General features: G+C 34.2%; 1 protein-coding gene across 4 annotated transcripts in view; it reads left to right on the forward strand.

The window, feature by feature from the left end:
* Nucleotides 1-2,284: 2,284 nt before the first annotated feature.
* The window catches only part of LOC106168769 (serine/threonine-protein kinase 10), a 33,595-nt gene continuing 18,049 nt past the window's right edge, over nucleotides 2,285-17,830 (forward strand). The window contains exons 1-11 of one of the 4 annotated variants that reach the window (XM_013547941.3): nucleotides 2,285-2,730; nucleotides 9,705-9,869; nucleotides 13,684-13,882; nucleotides 14,083-14,155; nucleotides 14,320-14,396; nucleotides 14,628-14,745; nucleotides 15,071-15,152; nucleotides 15,328-15,441; nucleotides 15,848-15,904; nucleotides 16,837-16,941; nucleotides 17,372-17,782. In XM_013547941.3, the coding sequence (XP_013403395.2) occupies nucleotides 2,575-2,730; nucleotides 9,705-9,869; nucleotides 13,684-13,882; nucleotides 14,083-14,155; nucleotides 14,320-14,396; nucleotides 14,628-14,745; nucleotides 15,071-15,152; nucleotides 15,328-15,441; nucleotides 15,848-15,904; nucleotides 16,837-16,941; nucleotides 17,372-17,782 (1,557 nt within the window). In that variant the 5' untranslated portion in view covers nucleotides 2,285-2,574. The remainder of the gene's footprint in view (nucleotides 2,731-9,704; nucleotides 9,870-13,683; nucleotides 13,883-14,082; nucleotides 14,156-14,319; nucleotides 14,397-14,627; nucleotides 14,746-15,070; nucleotides 15,153-15,327; nucleotides 15,442-15,847; nucleotides 15,905-16,836; nucleotides 16,942-17,371; nucleotides 17,783-17,830) is intronic. The other 3 variants (XM_013547943.3, XM_013547942.3, XM_087015064.1) reach the window with 3 other exon arrangements.

Raw genomic sequence — 17,830 nt, forward strand, 5'->3', positions numbered from 1 at the left:
GCGTTACAAACAACGCAACGTAAAAATAAACATACATACGTACATAACACAAACGCACATTATTATTCCATATGGTGAACAGAGTTGCGAGACAGTATAATAATAGAATAAATTGCAGTGATTTCGTTTTATGGAGTTAAATGTTTAATGCATTTTATAAAGGTCAGCGATGTTAAAAAACTGAATACATTCATCTCTTTGTTAGGTCACAGCACTAGTCTGTTACATGAGTTCTCCGTCTTTTTTTTAAATTTTTTTATTTTTATTGTATTTGTCACACTTTCGATAAATTCTTTGTTGGTGGTGTGTGAGCTGTTAATGTTAATTGCTAGTTTTGTTATCATGGATTAAAGATTTTATTTTTAATCATTACTGGTGTTGTTACCTGAAGGCTGGCCAAATGAATGATCGATGAGTTTTAAAATGAGAAATATCAATATTATTCTTTCATAATAATGAATACAGTATTTTCAATTTTGCATTTTAAATGACCAGACTACTAAATATCGCTTCGATACTCCGACGTAGCGGCAACTTCTCGTTTTGTTCCATAATCCGAGCAGTGGTAAATGAGACTATTCCATATTTTAGCAATATTTGTGTTTAAAAGTAAAAGACCAACTAAATATGAACAACAACTGCTGTTATGTTCATTGATATTCGCAATTTAATGCGCATTTGCCGTTTTATTGTCTTTTATAGACCCCCTGCGCTACATATTGCCTTGCATCTTATCTAACAAACTCTGACGCAACGTTATCTGCGCACTTCCGGTTTTGTTCCATAATCCGAGGTTTGAGAACAACACGAAGTTAACCATTATTTAAGCGTTTTTCTCCAAAAGTAACCCCAATCATTTGGATTAAGCTTTACAAGATAGTAAATAAAGCTCTATCGTAGCTACATGCAAAGTATTAGAGGTTAGTTTACGTTCATTTTTATACACAGACTGTGCAAAGCCGAAAAACGTCAAATATCGTTCCATAATCCGGGGTCGAGACATAAAAAACTTTCTACAAAGAATATACAAAAACATGAATTCTATTAAGAAAGTAAATTAGATTAAAAAAAAAAAAAAAATTGTGGGCTACATCTGCATTTGGGTCCTTCCCAAAGTCTTAAAAGTGATTTAAACTCATTTGAATTGATGCTTTGTTTTAAGTCATTTGAGAGATCATTCCATATTTTTGGCCCAAGATATGATAAGGATTTTTTGCCATATGTCACTGCGTAAGAAACTTCAGCGAACTTTTTTTTCACCTTGAAATAATAGATGTAACACTTCAGTACTATTGCAACGTTTAATGGCAGATATGGGAGTTTTTTTTTTTTACTTATTGAAAGTTTTTCCTCAGGAGGAGCAGATGGGGAATTCGAAGGGATAGGTGGCAGGTGCTCCCCCACCCCCTTTTGTTTCCAGTAGGGCAATGGTTCCAAAAAATGACAGCGAACCAAGCAATTTTCCATCTCTTCTCGCAGAAAATGATATCCAGCCAGGGGCATGGGGCATACCAGCACGTTTATAGATCTGTACAGTACATGTACAAGTCTAAAACGCGCTATAAGCCGTTTCCCCCATTTGTGGAAATTAAATTGATCTAAATTTGCAACCCATTTCAGTAGTATATACATGTGTTTTCCTTATAACGTTGCGCACCAGTCAGACCTGTCACGCGAATTAAGAAATTTAATAGAACGATATGGTACTAGTATGTCTACCTGAATAGATTGTTAGGAACTATCATTAAGATTTTCATCTAAATCATGTTAACAATTTAAAACGTTTGAATTTTGAATTCTTTGGTTTGAATAGGCTCTCGCTTTGAAATCCATTTACAGCCACCAATGGTTAACTCCATTAAAAAAATTCATAGGCATTCATATAACTGAAAAAAGGCCATTTACCATTAATTGTTTCGGACATTTCTGTTCAGTACAAATATCATTTTGACTCAATTAACAGTGTATTTCTTTCTTTTTATATTCATGCATTATTTAATATTTCTACAACTTTTTCTTTGATCTGCAATAAATGCCAGTAGTGGTAGATTTATCATGTTAAAATGAACTAATCTAAGGTCTGTAGGCCTATCATAATTCTTTCGCCTCTTCACTTTTCAATCTTTGAAAAATGCACAATCAAGCTCGAATGCGGCTGCAATACAGTCACTTTTCCCTGTTCGCTTCTAAAATCTACTGAGAAAATGTGATTTTTAGCAGTGTCAGTGACAAGATATTGCATTAGTTGCGACAAGTCGACGTCACACTGCACTGCACTGATCGCAGTGAGCAGGCGTGGTTGATTTCAAGATGGCCGACGCAGGAAGCCAATGTTTTTCCATGCTGCAACGTATTTATTGACAACTCGGCCTTAGTTTAATACATTTGACTCTTACCCTTGCATAAGAAAGGGATTGCACAGATATAATACATCAGACGAACGTTTGAATTCTGTATCAATACCGTCCTCATGGCAAACGGGTAATCTACGACTTGCTCTGCACGACTGTGGACTTGTTGATGTTTTCATCGAAATAACGGAAGCCAAAAAAAGTTGCAGGGGCACTACCAACGATGTCGTTTCTCAGCAGCTTAAAAAAGCTGTTTAACTCTAAGGAGAGTAAGAAGAAAACGAAACAGAATGAACATATAATAACTGATAGGGATCCTAGCCAACTGTGGGAGATTGTTGGAGAGCTGGGAGATGGGGCGTTTGGAAAAGTGTACAAGGTGAGTCACAAACCAAGAAAGGAGGTGTGCAGCGTCATGCTCCAGTCAGTCTCATTTACTTATACGCTTGAACCTAATTTAACACCTGGAAACATCAGTTCCTGAAATGTTCCTTTCCCTGAAAAATAGCTGCTAATTAATTGTTTGAAGAAAAGTTACTGATTGCCATACATTGACAGTGACATAACTCTGCTGCATTTGCCTTGCAATAGTGACTGTGTTAGAGTGCTGAAATGACCCGCAGGACTCATGTTAGCATACAATTTATGCAGATGCATGTTGTGATACTCCCACATCAATTGCCTACGTTATAATTTTATGAAGTCATAATATCACGTACAGTTCAAGATATAAACAAATTATAATGATATATATTTAAAATATTTATAATTGAAGGTAAAATATCCATGTTGTGCAGCAAACTGATTGTAATCTAGTGACACATTCAACTGTATATTACGGTAACATGCAAGCAATATATATATATTGATGCATTTTTTCTTTAAATTTTGATTGTTTATTTACTTTTGTACATATATCAATACATTTTTATTGACATTTCTGATAAGTTAGCTTAAGCCTTTATTTTTAAGATGTAGCATAGTACCTGGCCAAGAAGCAGTATATAATAGAAGATCATCCAAATTCACGTTCAATACAGTTGTTATCAGTGCCATTGTCCGTTTGTGTATTTATGATTTTTCTCCTTGATGAACACATACGTGTGCAAACACTTGCTCAAGTTTGAAGCAACATCCCATTTATAATGAAGCACATGTTAAGAGTATATGGGTCCAGGGTAATTTTCCATTATTGAACACAGATACTGTTGTTAAACATTAAACACATAAAAGTGGTGGTCCTTAATAAACCATTATAATCTGTAAATATATACAAAGACAAATTTATTGTAATGAGGTCAAATGGCTGCAACTCAAGGCTTCTTATATAATAGAAATATAATTTCAAGTAGTTTGGGTGCCTTTTATCAACTAGGATTTTGTGTACCATGAATACTTATGGTTTATTGACAGCAAAGGCAAAGTACACTCAAGTGTTTAGAGCATTGTATGAAACAGTAGTAGGCTGTCTGTTGACTAAAAGTTTTATGCTTTAGAGACAAGATCCTGTCATGATTTGGGCCGCTGATCTGTTGTACACAGAGCCAACCTGCATTTGAGTTCCGTTAAAGGTACATACGAACCGAGCATCGGTGGAGCGTGGATTCCCAGTAACACATGTAAACCACTTCTACTAGATTCTTATATGACTCAAATAAATATGCCATGCCAAGGGATAAACTGAATAGATCACTCGATCAGCCATAAAAGACCTTTAGACTGTTCCTTTCTTTAAATTTATGGTTGTAAATTTAACCTACTTCCGTGACCTACTTTCCTGCCCCATTGACATACAGCTTAGAATGCCAGCAGAAAAATCTGTTCAAACATCATTTTGGGGTAAAATTAAACAATGCCTTTTGGTAATTCTCTTAGTTATACTACTTGAAACTATATGCTGGCATTTGGTTGGTTTTTGTGACAAAAAATTGACTTTGTATGTATCTTTAAGAAATATTTTACTCAGTTAAAAATAGGTTCAAAGAACCGTAATAAAGATCTAGCCTAAGTCTGGAAAGATCTATATTGTCGATCAGATATTCTGTGTTTATATTATATATAAAAAAATCACAAGAACATAGTAAATTTTGTAGAAATACAAGTAACTGATAATGCCCATGGTTGCCGATTGGATAACAAACACCAGTATTCCATTTCTGTGGTATGTTCAAATTACCTGAGGACAATTTGTGGTGAAAGATAGAATCTTTACCTGACCCTAGTGTCCTTTGATTACACAAGGAGCAGACAGGGCAAAGGGAATTTGAAATTATATAACTGCTGTAAATCATCAGTATTTTTTTATCTTATTTTATTTTATCATTATTACAATTTTTTATTTATTATTTTTTGCAAGGTATAATAATAAATACATTTTCTTTTAACTTGTTTTTGTATTGACATCTATCTAATCTGTTTTACAAAGAGGCATAGTTTATCTTATGGTATTTCTGTAGTCTAACTATGTAAGTGGATGGCATAAGAAATTTAAGGTATAAAAGTTTTATTTCCCTTTTGAAGTGATGTTTCTTTGCATGGACCCATACTAAAATTTCAGTAAAAAAAACACTGACAAGGAAGTAACCTGTAACACATAACATTTTCAAGTTAACTTCCTCTTGCTATCAGCATTCATTTAAAATAAAGGGACACTCCATGAGATTCAAAAGTATTTTTAAAAAATAAACACACTTTTTATTTCTTAAATAGTAACCACTACTTGGCCTGAGTTCAAACCTTTTTAATGGAACTTCGAATAAACTATACATTGATTAGGGTAGGAAAGAAATGAGAATCGCTAAAATGACCCCCTGAAATAATTAATTTGCTTCTTGTTTTGCAACTGAAGAAGATATCTAAAATTTCCATATTTTGGTGTGATAAAGACACTCAACAAGGCTGAAAAAAAAGAAACTTGCAACTTTCCATGCTTGCTTAGTCTAAATACCATAGATACTGCATACAAAGTGATTCTATTAAGAAATGAGTATGATAAACAACAAGGGCGTTTAAGTTGACTTGCGTATATATTGTAACTGATTACTCATTCACCTCAAAAGTTTATGATTAGAACTTAGCTCATATCTTAACCCCACCCTGAACTTATGGGCAGATTGGTGTATTTGTGGCCCACACTGGCTCATGAAGGACTTTCATTACAAGAATCGGTTATTGTTTAACTTATTATAGATAGGGATATATAACTAGTCGTATTAAGTAGACCATAGAGGCTGACATTTTGATTTTAGATATATGTGTACATACATTGTCAGTTTGATTAGTCTAGTCTTCAAAGATACAATAGTAATAAAATTTTGGTTACTTTTCCAAAGGCCCTGGTAAATAATATTGATAAATAAGAGATGGTTTTAAATTGCTTTGCTTTGGAATGTTATTTATCATGTAAGTTATTCATAAAAAAATGTGTACCTATCAGTATCTTTTGATACATTGTACTAAGCTCAAATGTGATTCATTCTGTTCCATGTTCTGAAATTAATACATGGTTTTAAATTACATGGTCAGTATTCAACCCATCTTAAATGTGTGACCAGTATGGCAGTTGCTTGTGCTGTTTGCACAAATTTTATTATTCATATTTCCAATGACAATATTTTGATAGTGATTTTTATAGGTGAACTATTCAAAAATTTAGAAATGATTGGAAAGCATTTTAGTAAACCCCATCTGTTCCCCCTCCTCTTCCCAAAAAAAATGTTGAAAGAAATAAGACCAAGAGTAATTTATAGTGTTTGAAACTGTTGAGTAATTACCAGTCAGAGAAAAAAAGCAAGGGGTTAGAGAGGGCAATTTTGCAAATGGAGTTGGTTGATACAAAGGCTTGGGCATTTTGTGGTTACTGAAATTCCCACAGCTTCACTATAACCTTAAGTTCTTCTCTAGTTGGTCTGATAAATTTGTGCTTGGTTGAGTTTGAAACCCTGTTACAATCAGTTAAAATATCACAGTTACAATTAAATATAACTAGTCCACTCTAAGATACCCTTACTGAATTTTCTATCCTGATATGTGAAATTGTGTGTGAAAGGCATAAGTTTATACTGAAGCCAGTGTTTTCTCGACCATCTCGGCTGTGAAATGAAATATCAACAGTTATTTGTCACTGTTCTTTGTAAGTATCGGTGACATTTTGAACCTTGATGTCACTGGGTCAGATTGCCCATCCCTAGTAAATGAATTGGGAGAAAATTTTGTCATATCATTTACTTCAAAAGCATTTCATAGATATCATTTTTTTTTTCAAAATTATTGTAGGATTTTAAAGAATTGTCAGGTGCTGTTTGTAAAGTATTTTTTACTGTGGATGCTGTCTCAATGTAGAGGAGCTGTAGGGTCATGATTATCGTGTCTTATCTTTATGAGAGTATTCTGTTACATAATTTTCATGGCAGTAGTTTAACCCCTTATGCTTAGTCAAACAGGCCCAATAAATCTCTGATGGAATCTTTTGTCTTCTAACAGTCAGGGATACCCTACATGTGTTGCCTCTATTTGACCATCACATATGCCTGTATATGACCAGCACATATGTCCTCTTGGTACATTAACAAGAAACATATTGCTTACAAAAATCATGATATATTGTTAAGAATCATTAAGTCAGGAACAATTTTATCATGATCATCACTATTTTATGGCCTGGTAGTCTCAATTGCCACTTGATTACTAGGACTTGTCATGTAAGGCTCCTTTCTTTTTTTTTTTTTTTACCTCTCCCCCCTTATGCTGGTTTACTTTAGGTTATGAATAATGCAATTGTTTAAAAAGAAAGAAAAACAATTCCCAGTCGTGATATATGTTCTGTTTTACAAGGCTGCGTACAATGGAAAAGTTGTTGCGGTTTTTATCAACACTCTTATCTTCTTGCTCTCATGACATTGAATCATCGTACAGATATCCTGCACTTTATTTTTCATTTAAATGAACAAACCAGTTTCAGAGGCAAAGTAAACAATGGTATCAGTTTAATGAAAAGTGACAGCTATTTTTAGAATGAAGTTAAATACTTTTTATCAGAACGAACAAAAATGTTTATCAAATTAAGATTTAATTTTAGTAAATAAAAAAGGCATTGTAGAAAGAGTTATGTGATTTTTTTTTTTTTTTTTTAAATTTTAATCAATCAACCAGTCTAGAGTGATGAATCCAGCATGGGTTTCATTGGTCATTTTCCCCCTATGTTCTCTTTTCCTCCTTATGTTATTTGTAAAGACTGAGTGTGTCAGGCAACATGTCACATTAGCTTGAATGGATTTCATCTTTGCTGTAGTAGATCAAAACATCAGATGAGTGCCACTTTGGAAAATTGTCCTTGTCATCCAGCCAGAAATATACAGATATCATCACTGAAGATTTCATTTTGATACATGGACAACTTCCAAGATTGAAAAAAATGTTTTAAATTTATATTCCATCCTAGTGCTCAAAGGGGAATTTTTGAGAACCAGTTTATTACATCCTTAATTAGGAGGTTACATTTTTGTCACAGGTGATAGTAAAAATAGCACTTGTACCTGTTGACTGTGGCATATCTATCGTAAACCTGAAGAACTGGTGACACGAAAAGACTCTACACAAAAGTCAGTGTGATAAAATCTGATATAGGTCAACTTGAAATTATCCCCTAAAAGCTAACCACAGTATCAAAGATGGTGCTCAAAAGAGAATTTTCTGATTATGAAGATCCAAATGATGATTTGGCTGAAGCCCAGTTTATGTGTACAGGGGAAGGTTTTACTAGTAGTACTAGTACTAACATGAATTTCAGGTTGAATATTGCATATTTTGGAAAGGGTGGAGCATATTTACTACCCTGTAGATAATGTTATGGTTATTTAATGGTTTGATTGTATGTGTAGATAATAGATTACTAGTTCACTGAGAGAAAGAAATGTTTTTGTTTTTTTGTATTTATCTGTGTGTGAAGGTTATTCTACGTGACTTGGGATTCAGAAATTAAATTTTTAAATGGAGATTCAATCAAGATGCCTGTAGAAGTTTATTTTAAAGGTATAAAAGCAGATACTGTTATCATAAGTGTTAAAAGATACATGTTAGTGTTTGTATAGATTTATGGATATCTATTGTAGTCAAGTAAAAAATACTAAATTATTAAAAAGATAATTTTTAATTTCATTAACTGTATATATTGAAGTGCCCTTTTTTTCTGAACTTTACAAAGCAATCAGAGTATCATCCGATAAATTACATTATAGATATATTCTGATTTCCTTATCCAGCTACCCATGTTTTTAATTAAGATGATTAGATCCCATGATTTTCATGAAAAAAAAAGACAAAAGAATATCCAAATGTACATTGACATCTGATAAAACCAAAGAGTAATTGAATCCCATATTCCCAGGGCACATGCCAGTTTCAATTAGTACCCTTGTTCTGACACTAGGACATCAAAACCATTGATATTTGCTGTGAACTCAATGAGGCAATCCCAAATGGGACCTCTTTTGACAGATCAAAATCATTTGGTTTTTCACATAGATCTTCATGTGTTGAGAAAGCCGTTTGGAAATCTGAAGGGTAGACCCTGGTTGGGATTGCCCATCTTTTTGGATAACAGAAGGGCTTTTTAGTTTAACGCTATCAAAAGTGTAGGCATGTTTACATCTAAGGCAGGTAAAAAGTTTTATTGTTAGTTAGAAATTGCAGATAGTTAGTGATCTGGGAACCAGAAAATGGAGGATTGTTATTTCAGGAACAACTGCAGGCCCATAGCCAGCAATTTCATAGAGAGGTTCTTTTTTGGAAAAAAAGTGGACCTTTTACCATGAAATCCTCATGTACCTACTAGTATATCAAATTTTATCTAGAGCAGACTTTTTCCTGACAAAAAAGACAGTTCCTTCACCCCCAAGCCCCCCTTGAACCATCCCTGGCTACGGACCTGGACTATGAATAAAAGTCATTTTTTTTTATTAGTAACTTTGATTTGTCTTAAAATGAAATTCAGTTCAAGTGTGTTAATTGTCTGTTGTAATTTGTAGTTTTATGCTGTCCACCTGCAGTAGATGACTATTACAACACATCTGTAAGACTAGGGCATAGGTAGAGCAAAGGCCACATTAATAAAAAAAATAGTTATATTAATATGCAGCTGTGGAACAATGGTTAAAATTTTATAATGTAAAAAATTATATTATGTAATTAAAACGATAATTCTAGATAAGTTTCTTTGTTGGGAAATTACCACCTTAAGTTAACTAAATCACATTTTGATGAAGCATGTACATGTATTTTCTTCAGTGCAGTGAAATATTACCTATTTATGAAATTTAGTGTACCATTAAACCATACCCTTTTTATTTGTATCAGGCCCAGCACAAGGAGGGGAAGCAGTTTGCAGCCTTGAAGAAAGTGGAGCTCAAAAATGAAGAAGACCTGGAGGATTTCACAGTGGAAATTGACATCCTCTCAGAGTGCAAACATCCCAATGTTGTTGGTTTATATGAGGCTTTCCTATGGGCTGAACATCTTATGGTAGGTTCTTCAACCAGGGGACCCTGTTTCAATATTAAGCTGTCTTTGGTTAACAGCTTCTTGTTACTGGGTTTTCTTACTGAATCTCTGCTTCAAATATATCCTAGTAAGTTAATGTAGTGTACAGCAGTGTTTAAATTACAAAAGTTGTCAACTACTGGTGGCTTCAAGAAATGGGTTCCAGGGTTCATTCAGTAGGATATTTTGAGAAAATTGTTAATTTGCGTTATTAACATGGCAGAATATTAACCGATGTAATAATGAACTAATCTTTTGATCTATGCACAATGCACATAGTATTGGTAATATTATTATCAGTGTAGTAATGGAAGTTACTAGTGCACTCATGTTCACCTATAAATGTTCATGTAAAGTGCATGTGGTTCTCATACGACATTTATTGTAATGATGCATATTTGTAATATTACATATGATAAATGTAATTGTAATCATTATTTATTGTGTCACATCTACAAAGATATTTTTTGAATTTTTATTTATTTTTTATTTTATTGTTATTTTTGGGGGGTGGGGGTGGGGGTGGGGGGGAGTGTTAGTAAGAAAATTTTCATCTGTGTACAAGCAACACATTTTGCCTTCACAAATTATCTTTGGATAAAAGATTTATGATTGTTATGTCCCAGTTAGGGACACCATCTGTAAATTATTACAGTTTTTACAACAAGTATGGTGCCTGTACAGTGGGCTCTAGACACAGAAAACTTTTTATGTGCCCTGGTCCTAAAATTAGCATAAATTCTTGAGCAACCATTCTACTTGCCCTTAATGACAGAAAAACAATGCCAAGTCTGGTGGTGTCATTCTGTAACCAAGGTTATCTGTGACCTGTTTACACCGTGGGAACTGGATCATACATGTCAAAAAAACTACAGTAGAAGCAAGGCTGTTTTGTAATATAAAAGAAATATACACAATTAAAATAAGAGAATTGAAATACGGGGAGGATCCCCATTTTTTTTACCAGGTACACACTTAGCTTGCCCAAATAACTAACCAATTTTTTTTTCGGTTGTGTAGTGGGATACTGTAAATGTGACTTAAGTAACTGTTATCATCTTAAGAGTTGCTCTGACTTCAGCCCCTGATTAATTTACTAGATATATATGGTGTAATCAATGTTTTGTCAATGCTAATAGAATTGTGATGCTCAAGAGTATGAAATGCAATTATCTGGACCTTTAGGGGGGATTTCAGCTGTTGTGATTGAATTTTGAAATGGAAATATCTACTTGTAGTTGTCAGATTTTAATGAATGAAGTTCTGCTTTTATTCTTAACTTAAGTAACTCTGTCATGCACTATTTTTCAATTAAAAGAAATAAGAGTAATTCGTACCAATTTATGTTTTGTTAATAAACCATGTTTATTTAAGTTTACAACAAAACATGGTTTCGGAATGATTATACATACAAAAAGATATGAAGTTGCATAAGAAATAACTTAATACCAAAAATTAATCGTTTTAATACAGTCAGATTAGATCAAATCCATTCCATTGCTGAATGTACCTGTTGTCCTGCAAAAGATGTGTTTTCTGAAGCATTTGCCTACTGTGTCAGAAAACTGTCAGCTAGACAGTAGGTTTGTATCCCCATGCATGGATGGGTTGTTGTACTGGGTAGCTAGAGACCCAAACATTACACACTCTTTGTATTGCTAAAGGGCACATCGATGCAATCTGAGAGCAGTTCTGAACTATTTTTGGGATGGCCTAATCTGTACACAGGTCATATAGGTAGTTGATTGCATTACATCACCCACAGTACATAGCATGAAGTGAAGAAATCAGTCAAACTTGTAATGAAAGTGGACTGCATTTTGGTTATCCTAAGGAATAAATGAAGCAGGGTGGAAGCAAAATGTGGTCATTGATTACATACACTTTGTGTAGATAGTGTGGTGTAAGATGCTAGGAATCAATGGCAGCCACAGTCCCATATAAAAACAAGTTTGATTTCCTTCATGGCCTTGGGCAATAACCTACACGTCCTGAACAAGGATTGTAAGAAGAGCAAAGAAAACTGTTGCAAGCCAATAAGTTGCCTGTAAAAGAGTTCAATTGCAAACAGTTTAGGCATTTAAGAAAAATGATTATTAAGACTGGCATGAAATTCAAGTCAACTTAGAAGTCATTTGTGTTCCATCCAGGTGTTTATTTAGTCATATACATTACAGTACATTGTATGATATAACTGTAACACATATCCTGCACACAATGGGTGCAAGTTACCAAAAGAAAGGATCATGAATATTTCAAATTTAGTTCAATACTTCTTCTGTTCATTCTTTGCAGGGTTTTTTTTAATTCAATAAAGTCCACAAGGCTTGTAGTTTTGACAAGTCACACCTAACACATTGTCACAGTATATGGTAGACATATGGTTTGGTTGACAGTGATACATAATATATTGGACTGCTTTTGAATATGGTGTTATGATTAACGCAAGCTGTAACATGTTTTTAAAAAGCAGCAGAACTCGCAGCTCTGATGATTTTCACTTCTTTGGTGCCCATTGTTAAGTAAAGCTCTGAAAAGCAAATGCAATGTATATTAATTGTTTTAGTCTGTATATGCTAGTTACCTGTCTTAAAGAAGCAAACAAAATAGTACTTACAAATTGTGTCATATAAATTGTGACACAATATCATTCCAGAATTCACAGAAGCAATGTGTATTGAATGATATCTTGTTAGTGCCTGATTTGACTGCATAAATAAAACTACTGTTGGTAATTACATTGTCATGTTAGACAACCCTTCATGATGCCTTCTGTCTAAATTTTGTAAATAATAAAACAGCCACGCAGTACTTTGGCTTTGAATTCAGTCAAGTTTATTGGTTGTGTGAAGTTGAACAATTGAAACATTTGTGAGAAAACAATGATCTTTTTTCTATGTTATATTTTAAATGACAAGCAAGATTTAATAGATATTGCAGAGGTCTTAATCAGTTTAAATTTTGAAGCATAGTGTATATAATATTATCTTTCAATTTCGAATTTATTCTTTACTGATAGCCCACCCACATCATGCTTTGTTCCTAGTATTCTCCACTTGCCAAAGCTACTCATTTCTTCTTGCCCATTGACAAAAAGGGCAGTAGAGTTTCCGCTTTAGCTAATTAATAAGAACAGAAATCTTTAAAAGGTTTATCAAGTAAAGAAAAAGTTTGGAAAACACAGTGGTAATATTGTGGAAAGGCTCTTGATTAAGTTGTGCATGGAGCATACAGTGCCAATTTGCTGCATTATTGGCTAGTTTATTTGTAGCAGTCTCCAAGCAGTTAGAAATCGATACAACTTATCTGTGTGCCACACAATTTCCCCAAGTCATTACAGTGAGTGATAGAGATGTTGGAGAAGTCATAAATTGTGAAAAGTCAGAACCCATGAAAGAGTCTAAAGAAACCATATTGTGTTTTTAACACCCACATGTACTGTCTATGAGAATAACAGATGGGGCATTTGTCTGTTTTAAGGCAAACTGGATAATGTTATATGTTGCACATTGTTTCATGTTGAAATTGAACAGAACAGAGCCTTAACATTGTGATGTGTGTAGATCTATGCACTATATTTTCGTTATGTTTGATTTTTAGTCATCATACTGACATATATTTATACACCAGTATAATTTGTTACTAATCTTCTCTCATGCTTTATTTTAAATGACAAGTGCTCTGTTTATGATGAACAGAAGTGACTTGCATTTCAGGGCCCTTTGTTTAATAATTTAACTAAAAAAATTCAATTATGAAAACAAAAGTAGTAATTTTAAATGTTTATATATTTCAGATTTACATAGAATTTTGTGCTGGCGGCGCAGTTGACAGTATAATGTTAGAGCTAGAAAAAGGCCTGAACGAGACTCAGATTAAAGCCATAACACATCAGATGTGCCAGGGGCTGAAGTTCCTTCATGAGAATAAAGTAATCCACAGGGACTTGAAGGCAGGGAATGTGTTATTAACACTGGAGGGCCAGGTTAAGCTGGGTGAGTGAAACGTGGTTGATAAATGGGATTAAAAGTATCAATCAGTAAAACAATACATTAATGGCTGTTTGCAAAATTTATCAACAATAGGTTTTTTAATGGGGTCACTTTGTGAAATAGATGTGAAATTTAGTGCCTGAAATATGTGTTTGATACCGAATAATCTGTAGATGCATATTTCTCTCTCTCTTTTCTTTCAGCTGATTTCGGTGTGTCAGCTAAGAACACCAAGACGAGGCAGAGAAGAGACTCTTTTATTGGAACACCATACTGGTAAGCTGGTGTAGGGGAATACATTTTTCTAATGCCAATTGTTACTGTAAGCAAGTATTGTAACCATTAACATTAATTTCAAAATGGACCCATTTTTCAGTAAAACATAATATATAGACGTGCATTTAGTGAACTGTTTTTGATTGTGTTTCATTTTTCTCTAGGATGGCCCCAGAAGTCATCCTTTGTGAGACTTACAAGGAAAACCCATATGACCACATGGCTGATGTTTGGTCTCTAGGTCAGTACTTGAGTGCCGTCAGGTGTCAGTGAATGGGACTGGTGTGGTATTTTAATGTGGGCTGTAAAAGCACATTCAGATTTTTTTGCATAATAAGATAGCAGATTTTGTGATTGATCTTGTGACTTCAGTATGAAATATTTGAACAACTGGCCCTAATAGGTTGTAAGGCTCATTGTAAATATTATTTTAAAGGACTTTCAAATATCAAGGTATTTGATGTCTCTGCAGGTTGCACCATGATTGAGTTTGCCGAGATGGAGCCACCAAACCATGAGATGCATCCAATGAGAGTTCTTATCAAGATCCAGAAAAACGACCCTCCTACATTACTTAACAGAAAGAAATGGTAAGATATCCCCCAAATCATTGTTACATCAATAAAAGTTGATATGCATTATTCCCTTACCAATGTCTAGCTGAATCAATCAAATGGCTATTTTTGCATCTGGGACATGCAGGCTTATTGCTGAAGGTGTAGAGTTCATGATTTGGAATAATTTCAGGGTTTTATTTTGATTTTTCAGTGTAATATTGATAAAGTTTGACTATCTTGCAGCGGTCATAAAAATTGTAAACCTGAAGTCATGAAAATATAAATGGATTTATTAGTATGGTATTGTATTAGTCATTATAGATAATTTTTTTAAAACATGATTTTTACCTCTTTTCAGGAGCAATGAATTCCATGACTTTCTTTCCAAATGCCTGGTGAAGAATCCAGAACACAGAATGAACATGGAGCAACTGCTGCAGGTAAAGTGAAAAGTCCTTGATAAATCAGATTATTAAAAAGAATTCTTCAAATTTTGTACTCATTTTTAGGTATGCTCATTATTAGACATTCTCTTCATCCTACCCCAACACACATGTGCTCTCTCTCTCTCTCTCTCTAAAATATACTCAAATCGACATTCCCTTTCTATTCTAGCATGTTTTTATCAAAGATGCCACAGACATCAAACCAATACGAGACCTGGTGGCTGAGGCTAAGGCAGAGGTTATTGAAGAGGTGCAGGACCTGGATGAGGAGGAGGAGATCAAGGTATTGTGATGCTTTGTCACACCTAACACATTCTAAGATAAGTGACTTTTCACATGTTATAAGAAGGAACAACAGTTGCATAAACTATATTATCAAAATTAGAGTATTTCCTGCTGTCTCTTATTAAATCCAAAATCATTCATCACTGAAGCTGTAAAATCCACACAATATGTCACTTTAACCCAATCATGTTTTGTGTCTATTTGTCATTGTCACACTTTGCCAAAACTTAGTTGTCAGCAGTGTTAGATAAGTGCATAATGGAATGCCATACTGGGAATATAGGCAGTTCCTTTACTTCCTGTGAGAGGCTGGTAATCTATTTATAGATGTAGAGCAACATGTTAATCTATATGTATCTATAATAGCTGATATTAACGTGATCAGCTAAACTGTTTCCTTTCAGGGTGGAGATGAGGACACTTTATCTATGGATGACATACTGGAGTTGGAAGAAACAGAGGTCATGACATATCCCACGATTGAGTTTTTGACTTTTCCCCCCCAAGTCTAATCTATGTCTTCATTTACTTTGCAGCAGCTTGTGCTTTCAGGTGTAGGGGAGCAAGCTTTATGTTTATCTCCAGTCAGCAGACCAATTTATTTATGTTGTAACTTTTGAAACCATGCTCATCAGTCTGGTACCAATACCCAAGTTTATTTTAATATGTATATATTTACATTGTCTGGAAAACTTTACTCTGTGCTAAGAATATTTAGAGTTACCAGTAGTTTAGAGCAAAAGAAACACTAGCCTCCCATACCACAGTGCTTTCCTGGTGATGCATAATACTCTAGCGTTCTTCTATCTCTTCTCTGCATATATACACATATACACACGTGTACATACAAAAAAAGAAGTTGAAGAGTAAAGAGTAATGCATGCTGACAAAAGCTTTTGCATGGAAACTGAATATTAGAAATAGTATCCATTATGCCCATAGGCTTTTCAAGTATACAATCATTCCCATGACTGTGTTTCTATGTGACTTACAATAGATATTACGTCTGCATCATTTCTTTATTTATTTTGCACACATTCTCATATCTTCAAAAAGCTGAGATTTAATATCATGGCAAATGAGATTAATACCCAGATGTTCTTGCATTACATATAGGCAAAGTGATTATCAAGGGTTGTATATTTGAATAGTTCACATTTAAGGTAGTTATAATTTAAAAGGGACTTTCCAAGAAAAAAGTTATAAGGTTGTTTGAAAAAAATTTCAACAGAAAAGTTTCTAGAATTCAAAAATACACCCCACTAAACTTATTATCTATAGACTGGTTCCATGTGTAAGTTTTCGTGAGAAAACGGTGATTAGGCCATACTGTTGACTTAAATCCAAATTTAACACATATGATGAATCATTGGACATACTTTGTTCTTTTTAGGCTGTGCCTAGAGACACTGATTCAGACACTAACTCCATCGGGGATGTCTCAAAGATATCTGAAGACTTGGATAGAGAATTTGAGAAACTTGATGAAGAAGAGAGGGTAGGTTTTGTGTACACTTTAAACTTTTGACAAGGATCTTGAAACTCCTAGAAACACTGAAATTAATAAGATTAATAGAATGGGTTATGGTATAGTTATTCTTAATCTTATGTCATAATCCTTGTACTTTATTTATTAGTTTCACTTCCATATGATAACTGTAAATGGGTATTGACGATAACATAAATCATTTAAGTTCTGTCTTAGAGTGAGTATTATTGTCGTCTGGTTTATTAGCTTAATTTTTTGTAAGTTTAGCTTGAAAAGATTCTTTACCTAAAACAGAATGCAGTTTGATTTTATAACATCTGTGGTGGAAGGGAACATTAATCCATTTTCTTTTCACACTGTATCACTTTGCTGAGATTGCATCGGCAGTGTGACTCTGCTTTCTCAACTAACACATTGCCCTCCTTTGCTTTCACAACAGAGCTCTCAGTCCTCCATCACTCCTAGAACGCCCTCTCCCTCCCCAAGGGAGGTGACACCTTCCCCTAGAGAAAGCCCTGAGGTGGAGGTGCCTAAAGAACCTAGTGGTGTAGAAATAACAGAAAAAACTGATCAGCCAGCAGGCGAAATAACAAACTTTGAGAATGTAAAAACCGACGAAACCACCAAAGACAAAAATGAGGCTTTAGAAACTGTTGAAACCAAAAATGACACCTCAAAACCTGTTGAAATTAAAGACAATGATGAAGGAGTGGTAGAGGTAGATAAAGAAAGTAAGGGAGAAGTTCAGAAAGAAGAAGAACAAAGAGAACAAGATGATAAGAGGTCTATGGATGAAGGTATTGGTGCAAGCAGCAGTGAGAAGTCAGTTGTGTCAGTTGATACTACACAGGTAAATTGGAGGACAACTAGTCAAGGAAGGAGCTAACAATTTCCTATC

The sequence above is a fragment of the Lingula anatina genome, chromosome 1 (genome assembly GCF_051362555.1).
Source record: "Lingula anatina isolate TDL-2025a chromosome 1, LinAna3.0, whole genome shotgun sequence".
Classification (NCBI taxonomy): Eukaryota; Metazoa; Brachiopoda; class Lingulata; order Lingulida; family Lingulidae; genus Lingula; species Lingula anatina.